The sequence below is a fragment of the Pteropus vampyrus genome, unplaced genomic scaffold, assembly GCF_000151845.1.
Source record: "Pteropus vampyrus isolate Shadow unplaced genomic scaffold, Pvam_2.0 Scaffold171, whole genome shotgun sequence".
Taxonomy (NCBI): domain Eukaryota; kingdom Metazoa; phylum Chordata; class Mammalia; order Chiroptera; family Pteropodidae; genus Pteropus; species Pteropus vampyrus.
This window is the reverse complement of record NW_011888952.1, coordinates 1,033,443-1,044,245: the sequence shown is the minus strand read 5'-3', so window position 1 is coordinate 1,044,245 and position 10,803 is coordinate 1,033,443. Positions and strand designations below refer to the sequence as shown.

At 40.9% G+C, this 10,803-nt stretch overlaps 1 protein-coding gene across 1 annotated transcript in view; it reads left to right on the top strand.

The window, feature by feature from the left end:
• The window catches only part of SYN2 (synapsin II), a 175,514-nt gene that overhangs the window by 115,879 nt on the left and 48,832 nt on the right, over positions 1 to 10,803 (top strand). Inside the window, 3 exon segments of the mRNA XM_023536909.1 lie at positions 6,579 to 6,636; positions 7,925 to 8,016; positions 10,202 to 10,358. Of these exon segments, the coding sequence (XP_023392677.1) occupies positions 6,579 to 6,636; positions 7,925 to 8,016; positions 10,202 to 10,358 (307 nt within the window).

The window sequence follows — 10,803 nt, the reverse complement described above, 5'->3', positions numbered from 1 at the left end:
TGAGGAGAGAGGAGAGTGGGCAGTTATTGCTTAATGGCTTAATGGCTACAGAGTTTGTGTGGGATGAATGAAAGTTTTGGAAATAGTGATGATGGTTGCACAAAACTGTGAATGTACTTAAAGACAAATTTTGTTACATATGTTTTGTCACAGTAAAAAAAAAATTAAGTTATTATCAGTTAAAGATAATATTTAAAATTTTATAGGAGAAATGACATGACATTTTGGATTTGCTTTAAAACACTGAAATAATAGTTCCAATAATGGTTGAGGGTGATGAAAAAGATTGGCAAAATGTTGATAACTATTGAGGATAGAATTTTTTAATAATAAAAAGTTTATAAAAAATTTTTTGGAGGCTAGCCATTAAGTCTCAGCTACTCAGCCTGACATTTGAAGTCCTTTGCCAGTCAGTCTGTTCTCTTTCTCAGGAAACTCAGCTCTCACCGCTCGGCTTACAGTACCCTTCCCTGCAGTCAGCTAGCTGGTCTGCTGCAGTGCTCTATGCTCACACAGCCTTTGCACTCACCTTTCAGTTCTGCTTATGTGGCAGACTCCTACTTATTTTTTAAGACTCAGCCTTCCCAGACTTCTCCAGAGAGAACTCCTTCCTTTGGGTTCCCACACTCCATTGTTGGTACTCCTGCAACAGCTTATACCACATGTTACAGTCTTTAATTTATGCTTCTCCTCTCCACTAATCTGACCTTCTTGAAGATAGAGGAAATTTATTTTTCACTGTACATCTTTCTGAGCTACATGAAACTTTTGTTGTTTTTTTTAGTTGTGTCCTTTAAATGTTTTTTAGAGGAAAAGGTAGAAAGATAGGAATGTGAATACTGGTTATAAACCATGAGACTTGAATGGGATCTTAGCAATTACCCATATGGATATTGGTCTCCTTTTCTAGAATATGCGTTCTTTACTTCATAACTGCTAATGCACTTTTACATTACTACCACTGAGTGCTCAGTTTGTTGCTAAATTTACTGACAAATCACAACCTTTTTTTCTACAGATTGCAAAAAGCCAACTATATAATTTGGGTTATGTGGACACACACTTTTTAGAAGAAACCATTAATTTTCAGGCATGGTTTGTTAGAGCAGCAAATAAGTACCTGGAGGGATGTCCTGGGCCAGTGGAGTCAGTGGCTATTCAGCTGGCCTAAGTGGGTGGGTAAGTTGACTACAGCATGTCTGCAGTATACATCTTGCCAGTGGGTGGCAGCAGGCACCTACGATTTCTCTCCAAGACCAGCAGGCCTAATTTTTTTTCCCCTTTGTAGTGTGGGTAATAGGTATCTTCTACTATTTCTAGTTTATTTGCTAACTCCTTGATGCGTAGAGTTGTTTGGCTGAAAGAACAAGGCCTGAGTTAGAGACCATGAGAGCCAGAAACTAAGCACCTTGTTAAAGATAAATATCTAGACCAGTGCTAAGTATTTACTACGTGCTAGGTTCGAGAACTCTAAGAAAGCCTTCTTCCTAAGTGCCATCTGGAGCCTGCAAATGCATTGTTAGTGTTTTCATATTCTACCTTGAGGTTTTAATCCTTGTGTAAACCTCAGTCACCTAGGGAGGATTTACACTCTAGGCTATTTTAGGTCCTTTAGTTCCAGCTGAATGAAATTGAGAACAAATTTTCATGTAGGGAAGGATTGGGAAGAAAGAGCATGACACTCTGGGATGTGCACATGTGAGGAGAGAAGATGGCTGGGCTTGCAGAGACAGACTCAATCCACTCAATCTTGAAGGTCGTCTCTTCTGGTTTTCTACATTGTCCAGCCAAAACCATCACTCCTAATATCTCTAGTCAATAAGTAAGCCCTGATTGTGAACTTACTAAATACACAGCTCGGTGAAGGAGTTGGAAATTTATAGATGCAATGATTAAATTTGTATAAGCCTTAGCTCAGAGCATATAATCTGACAACATGACGTAATCAATATTTAAAATCCAAAAATATTCTGGAAAATTCAGGATTCACATATGAATGGTTTTTGTTCCGAAGCATCATTACATAATCTATTGTCTGAGGGTGGGGGTGAGAGAAGGTGGCACAGATTATTAGACAACTAATTTTAAAAGGTATAGCAAATGATGATGCTATGAGCCAAATATGAGCAGACAGTAAATGGGATGAAAGTTCAGAAGAGGAAGAAGCCATATTGGCTGTGGTAATAGTAAAACAGCAATAATACCTGGTATATAAACATTTATTGCATTTTGCTAGTAGTACTTCATATTTGCAGTTGAGAGTTTCCAACACTTTAATCTGAGTTATTTTCATCTGGTCTCATTAAGTCTTCATAACAACCTGTGAGTCAGGTATTATTAAATGAGGTAAAATATATAAAATACTTAGAATAGTGAATATTTGCTATTATTATTAATCCTATTTTATATCTGAGGAAACTGAGGCTCAGAAAGGCAGCTATTTGCCCCAAATCACAGAGCTGAGAAGTGGTGGAACTAAGCCCAGACTCAGCTCCCCTGGCTCCTATTTCTAGACCTTTCTTCATTATCTCATACATAAAAGAGGGGTATTTAAGCTGGGCTTGCCTAGGTTGGGCCAAGTTTGGAGGCAGCTTTAGCAGAGAAGCCTCTGAAATTGTGCTCCTCAGCCTCACAAGCCCTAGTTGGCAGCTGGATGGGAATCGATGAGGATATTCAGTTCTTTGAGTAAGAAGAGTTAAATCTAGAAGCCTCTACTCATTTTAGCAATAAGGGGAGATGGTCCATCAAGGAAACTGCAAGCCATTAAACTCACATAGATCCTCAGCTGCTAGGCTTGTTAAGAAAATGTTACAATAGAGGGAAATTGACAACACAGGCCCCATAGATATTTTTAGTCAGTGCTTTGAGGATGTACATCTTGGGTTCTGTTTAGGATCGAGCACAAGGGGGTGAATTTGGATTGATTTGATGAGACTGCCAGTCAGAAAGTCCTTACTGAACACCTTTTTTTGTGCCCAGCTTATGCAAGGGACTGTGTTTGTGGAGGGGATCTAAGGGAGGTAAGATTACTTTCTCAAACTTTCAAACACTGGGGAGGGTGGTATAATTTTTTTCTTAGGTGGAGGGCAGTGTGGCAGTATCAATGAAAACTATAATTGTGTCTATTCCTTGCAACAGCAATTCTGCAATAAATTATTTGTCCTTATAATGTACATCATGGTGACTATAGTTAATAATGTATTGTATACTTGAAATTTGCTGAGATCATAAGCATTCTCACCACACACACACAAATAGTTGGTAACTATGTAAGGTGATGGATGTGTTAATTAACTTGATTGTGGTAATCCCACTTCACAAAGTATATGAATATCAGATAATCGTAGTGTATACTTTATATAGATACAATTTTATTTGTCAATTTTAACTTGATAAAACTGGAGAAAATAAGTTATTTATCCTATGGATATCTTCTTAGATGTAAGCCATTGTAGCACTGTTTGTAATAGCTAAACAACCCAACAACTAGAAATCTGAACGCTCACCAATAAATATTGGTTAAATTACTATATGACCTTCAAGTGGAATTTCATGTAACTATTAAGAAAGAGGTCCATCACTATGTGCTGAAAGTATATTATCACTAAGATATATTTTTAAGTGCAGTGAAGATCAAAGTTCAAAAAAAAGAAGAGTTTATACAGCATGATGCCATATACATATTTGAAGCAAATATGTATATAGATATATGCACACATTTTCCCCACATTGGAAGGCTACGCTTACAACTGATAACGGGGAATATGTGTGATGAGAGAAGAATGGGAAAGGAGAAACTTATTCTTCATTTTATCCTTTATGTACTTTTGAAAATATATTGATCGGTTTCCTATCAATTGGTTTACTGTATGACATACTATTTTTTAAAAAAATTTAAGCCATTTGCCTAAGTTCACACAGCCAGGAAAGGGTGCAGCTAGGAGTCCCACCCAGACTGTATGATTCCAGATCTCTGTGATCCATAATCCTTCTGGGTTCTAGCATACTGCTTCCTAACAGTGCTCTCTTAGTATCAGGAAGTACTTCTGTCTCTTGCTTGTAAGTTACAAAATTTTTCATGAAAATACCTGGAACCAAAACATTCAAAGGCTGGGAGCTGGGAGAATGTGCTCATTTTACAGAGTAAGGCTCTGTGCGCCATGTGCCTGCCATTTTGGCTCCTTTTCTCCAAGATTGTGGCTCAGCCAAGAGAGGTCAGTGACCCAGAGCCAGGACACACAGATTAAGATTTCTAACAGGACAAATTACCTTAAGGAAAATGCATTAAGATAATTGGAGAGATGGGGGTGGGGAGAAGGCATGAAAACAGTATCATTAGCCAACTTGGTTAATGGGCAGGTGCAGGAAGTGGCAGATAAACCCAGCCAGAATCTATAAATATACTTCAATATTAATGTTCAAAACCCACAAAATAAATGAATTAAAAAATTTGGCAGCATGTCAATACCTGGATATAAACTCCTAGTTCTAAGCTTAACTCTTATGAACTTTTTTGTAATTTGGGCATATTATTTAACTGTTCTGGGTTTTAGTTTCCCTACTAGTCAAATGGACAGCAGTATCTGTCCTGGCTGCCTCACAGAGTTGTAAGACAAGCAATGTGCCTTGAAAATGCAAGGCATACAGAATGATAAGTTATTGTTAATGTTGTTGAGACTTACCTCACAGAAGGAGAGCTATATTGAGACAGGAAGGTAGAAAGAAGCATCCAAAAAGCTGGTAACAAGGTAGACACACCTCACTAACATAAGAAAGGAACCTCATGTGTCATTTATTCAAGTTCCTCCTTTTTTATAGTCATGGACAAAGGCCTACAGAGTCCAAGATCTGCAGAGCAGTATAGTGTCATATGTAGACTATTATTTAAACCCATAAATAAGATGGAATAGTAGCCAAAGGGATGGGATACGCTACAGGCCTCTTGCCCAAGGGGCTTGCTGAGCCATGAATGTTGAACAGGGTCCTGGAAGCAAGCTGATGAGGCTTAGTAAGGAATTAGGGCAGAGGTTGGGGATGGACTTCAGTGCTTTAACTCCAGGATGGCTCAGTGCCTCTGAGGAGCAATTTGAGGGTGGCCAGGGACTTGGATAGGACAAATGACAACTTCCTAGAACGGACTGTTCCAGAGCCCAGAGAGGAAAGGAAATGGCCTGGCCTTATCCTGGGTAGTTCACAGGAACCAGGGTAGGACGTATTTGTAGTAGAACTAGTGCTCACAACAAGTCTCTTTTGAGCGGAAGAAGGAAAATGGGGTGGGGGTGGGGAGACATGCAACGCAGCACACATGACAAGTCAGGTTTTGTAATGGTGGAAGTGAAGATGGAGAGGATGAATCAACAGAGGGAGATAGTGCTGTGCAGTGCCAAAGGCAGTGGACTCAGACTTGGGTGTGAATACTAGCTCTGTCACTAACTTGCTGTACGACCTTGAACACGCCATTTTCCTCCTCTGAATCTTTCTTTCCTCATCTCAGAAATGAAGACTTTTCTCCCTATCTCATAAGTTAAGAGGATTAAATGAAATGTTCTTGAAAGCAACTAGCACACAATTCCTAGAACATCATGCCCAATATGTTAATTTTATCCCTTTATTTTGGAGAGGGATTTCTAGAAAATTTCCAATGAAACATGCTAATTTGAAGTTTCAAGCACTTAGGAAAGCAAGCCAGACCTAGCTAACAGGTATAGTGTGGAAAGAAAAGCTCTTTTTACAAATGTAGAAAAGGTCTAAGTGGGCAGATAAGAAAATCTTATGGTGGGGAACATAGATTAAAGGCAAAGTAGGAATGGATATAGATATAAACATAAACACAGTCTACTTCATAAAGAGGCTGTGAAGTCATTAATGCATTAATGTGAGGTTCTTCCAGACTCATGACAAAATGTAAAGATAATAAATACTGTACATTAGCCTGACTCTTTTTTTTTTTTTGACTGCTCAGAAATACAGGATAGGTTTTGTGTTCAATTATAGTCGCTTTCCTCAGCATCCTCCTTTTATTTTTCTGGTATAATTAACTCTTTCTCATTCATTGGTTGTCCTTTTATCCTTGTTTTTGGGGATATGTTATTAACTTAATCAAATTATTTAAAACCCTTTTTGGAAGTATGGGTATAAAGAGGCAAAATAATATCAATTTCTTTAAAAGTAAAATTCCAAAGGTGAAAACCAATTAGAAAATCAGAGTGAAATGTCAGATAAGGGAAAATAAACTATCGATGACTGACTTAGTCTTTACGAGGATTAACATTAGAGAAAGTCTTACTTCTTAACTTCTTTGGTAGCCAAAAGACTAGGAATATTATCATATATTACAAAAACCAAGAATGCTCTTTGATTTATTTTATAGGCGGGTGAGTTGGGCATAAAGGAAAGGAAGTGTTTTGCTTGAGTCTCTCAGTTGGGGTGATCCAGCAGCAGAGTTATTAACCCTAACCCAGGTCCCTTGACTGTCATTCCGGGGTTCTGTCTGCTATAAGTTCACTTTTGCAATAGTGAATTGTTAACCTTAAACACTTGTACAAAACTGATTTGTGTGTGTGTTTTTATTTTTCCAGGGCCAAGTGCTTTCGGGGCAAAAAAGTCCTTGGAGATTATGATATTAAAGTGGAACAGGTAATCAGCCTAAAGCCCAGAGCTGCATCTGCGTCATTACCAGTCCCTCTTGGCATTCCAGAGTAAACCATCTAGTTCTGCTGAGTGGAGTACAGTGTTCATCACTGGGTTTCAGGCCCTCCATCTCCTCAACCCCACCCTTTCCCTAGGGCTTTTCTCTTTATGAGACATGGTCCTGAAGGTTGCATCTTTCAATGTATGACTTCTTTTCATGGTTCTGGTGTCTGTAGAGAGGCAAGCAGTGTGGCGCTTAGGGTACTCTTGCTGTGCAGGGTTCTCAGGCTAATGAAAACCTTAAAGGAATGTCTTCTCAGGACCCTGGCCACACCTCTGAGTTATTGGTGGCATGGTATTCCTGAGTAGGCACACATCTGCCATTCAGAGGTACCTACCCTGGGCCTGAGGCTACTACACTTCAGAGAGAACTTAAAAAAGAACACCTCCTTGTTTTAATGCAGCGAAGTCCTGAAAGGCTCATTTTTTATCTTCCTTTATTCTTTGCTTCATGATAAATTGAAATTAGATCTATTTGGGTAGAGAGGGGATGCCCAGTTTAAATAATACCTGTGTTTTCTGTGTAATAATGGAAGTTAATCATCATTCCTCATACAGCGTGCTGTGATTTATAGAGGGCTTCCCTATCTATTATTGCATTCAGTTCTTAAATTGATAGGCAGGGTTGATAAAAATTTTTCTCATTTTATGCATGGGAGAAATTGTCCCCCCAGAGAAGACAAGTAACTTGCCTAACATCTTACACAGCTAGCTGGGGGCAGAGCAGAAACAAAACTCAATAGTCTAAACTAAAACCTAGTGCTTTTATGTTGAAACTGATAAAGGGCATGTTTGCCATGGTTCACATTTCTGCTCTCAGAGAGGCAGCACAAAGAATGCTGGTCTGGGAGTCTGAAGACCTGAGTTTTGTTCCTGTCACTGCCAACAATGCTTTTTTTCGGGGGGGAGGGGGGAGGGGGGTGGAAAAAGGGGAATGGGGGAAGGGTTCTCTTAACAGCTCTTTGGGTAAATGAGGATAATTATCTCTGTCCCTCCTGCCTCATAGAGTTTCTATGAGAGTTGGATGAGACTAGTTTGAGAATGCTTTGAGAACTGTAAATAAAATGTTTGGTGGTAGGGATGTTGCCGCTGCTGCTGTTGCTGCTCCTATGTGGAGGACTTAGCAAAGTTAGGACTGTGGGTTTATTCCCCTACTGTTATTTTTATTTTTTTATCATAGTAAAAAACACATAACATGAAATTTACCCTCCTAATCCTTGCTGTTACTTTCCAGGCAGAATTTTCAGAGCTCAACCTGGTGGCCCATGCAGATGGGACCTATGCTGTGGATATGCAGGTGCTCCGGAATGGCACAAAAGTTGTCCGGTAAGGTCCTTTCTGTCCTCAGGGTTACTGTCACTGTCTCCATAGTTACCATCTCTGGCTTGCAAAGTGGTTTCGAAACCAAGTGTTGGAGTGGGATAAAGTGATATTGTGTAGTGTACAGAACTTAATGTTATGTGTACTGTGTACAAGTAGTAGAGGAACACAGAGAAAATCAGCTCCTACCTCAGGAAGCTCTTAGTCCAATGGTAGAAAAAGCTTCATGGACTTAGCGCTTACTTAGAAGTAACTGGATTCATGTCAGAAGAGTTCTAGGACTTAGGCCCCACCTCAACCACTGTAGCTCTATGTTTTTATCTCTGCATATATCTCCCTTGGAAAACTGGATTCCATTGCTTCAAAATTAATTGAAAACTTCTGATCTATTTAAATCTCTATTTCACATTGATTTGCTTAGATTCATTCACTGAGTTGGTAGCAGAGCCCTGAGTTCTGTGTGAATTCTATTAAATCCCAGTCCCGTGTTCTTTTTCTATTTTTTATTCCTGGGAACTCATAAGTCTGATAGGAAAGACTACAGTCAGAAGAGATATTGTGGGTGGAAGAAAATTTGCAATTACAGAGCACTTACATGCCAGGTAGTGTGCTGGGTGACTTATAGACGTGATCAAACGTGACACAACAATTCTGTGAGGGAGTTGATGAGAATTCCAGATGGAGTAAAATGGTTTCCACAGTATTCTTCTTCCCAGGGGCTCAGTTTGACTTCAGATTTTCAGATGTCAGAGTCTTGCTCTAGGAAGTATTTCACTTCACTCTCTTCCCTACCTCAATCTGTAGTACCCTGACACTGAAGCCTCCAGTATCCAACAGGAACTGGGTCAATGACAGGAAAGGCAAGACTCAGGTGTCTGGAACCTAACAACAGGAAGTGTGAGCTCATCCATTCTGGAGACTAAGGAGGACAGAAAAAAAGGTGTCCATCCAGGAGGGAGTAAGCTCAGGGAGATCCTACAAGAGAGATGATAGGTTTCTCCAATAGCAGGTAGAGTGAATCATAGGGATGCATGCACACAGCAGGTGGTGACAGGGTCCTGGGAGGGATCTGACCAGAATAAAGCAGGCCCTTCCAGATACCAGTGTAGGAACTCAAGAGCTGTCCACTAGTCTAGAGCTCAGTTCCTATAACTGAGATATAAGGTTTGATCTTAGGCATACAGATGGAGCCAGTTTTCCAAAACTGGGAGGTCAGAGCAGCTCTAACACATGCCATACTGGCTTAATGCTAAGTTCCCTGAATGACTGAGGAGGGCTCCTTCCACTCTCACTTTAAAAGAATGATCTTTGAGCCTGGGCAGGACTGGAGCTGTAGGTGGGGGTTGGGTAGGTGCCTGGGCTAAGAACCAGATAGGTCATTGCACAGGGGGTGAAACTGCCAAGTCCTAGAGCCTTGAGGGTAGATGCTGCCACAGAATAGAATCTTTGGGAAGATGGGGTTCCTCAGGAGTAAGGGCATGAAGACAGGAGCCCTGGTCCTGTAGAGCAGCTGTGGCTAGGAGCTTTGCTGGCTAGAGGTGAAATGCAGGGAGCCTTCCCATGCATGGGAACATTCTGTACTCTCAGTGCTTCCTGTAGCTGTTGCTCAACCTCAGTTCTGCAAAAAATATTTGCACCTCTCCCTAGTGTCCGCTTTGGAAGAATAACATTGGGAAGTCTGGCATCTGGATACTTGCTCTCTTGGGGACCCGATGAAGGCATTGCCTATTTTAAGGAGCAGCATTAAGGAGTCAAAACAGGACACTGAAATAAGAGATATCCATGGTAGAATGGTCAAGTCAGCGAAGCATGTTGTCTTCAGAGTCTTCCGGCACTCCCTTGGAGTACCAACTCTGGAGCCACATAGAGACAGGGGAAATTCTTATTCACTTAAGGTGTGAGAATCTAAAATGCTTTCTTCCCTCCTGAGAGCATTGGTACCTTAGAAAAAGGCAGCGCTTAACCTAGAGGAATAAGGGCATTTCAGAAATCTGTTTCTCAAATCTTCATTGAGATGTGCCATAATACCTCATTTCTAGTTCATAGAGAAATAATAACAAAATGAAGGACTTGGACCAGGTGGCCCCTAAACTCCCTTCTCTGTCTTGGGCTTTGGAAATGGGAGACAAAGTGATGTATGTATGACTTGAGGTGCTAGTTAATGGCACACTTGCCTCTACCTTCTTACAAGGTCCTTCCGGCCAGACTTTGTGCTCATCCGGCAGCATGCATTCGGCATGGCAGAGAATGAGGACTTCCGTCACCTGATCATTGGCATGCAGTACGCAGGCCTCCCCAGCATCAACTCACTGGAATCCATTTACAACTTCTGTGACAAACCATGGGTGGTGAGTGAGGGTCCCTTCCCCCAGGTAAAAGTGTAGGATCCAGGTCTCTCATAGCCACACAAGGTTATTCTATTATGGGCTTTTTTCTGGGTAATTTCACTCATCAACCTCTAACTACAACCTCTCTGTGCTGCGGTTTCTTTGTCTGTAAACTGCCACCAGTTTCCCAGCCTGGTTGTTACAGTACCCTAGTATTTCGGGTCTCTTATAGAAACTAGTTCCCTGCTTTATGTTTCAAAACTGTGCCAGGGAGGGGAAAATCAGAAAGCCTACGCCTAGGGCTTTGCCCCTTCTGGGATCTGGGATCTGGGCTCTGGTGAGGGTTCACATTCTCACCCATTCACAATCGCAGCGCATTGCCTTTGGCAACACAGGAGAACAGCAGGGCTCCCTGGACAGACTTCAAGTTCTCCCTTCATTTTCACTAAGCAGCTGCCACATTTAT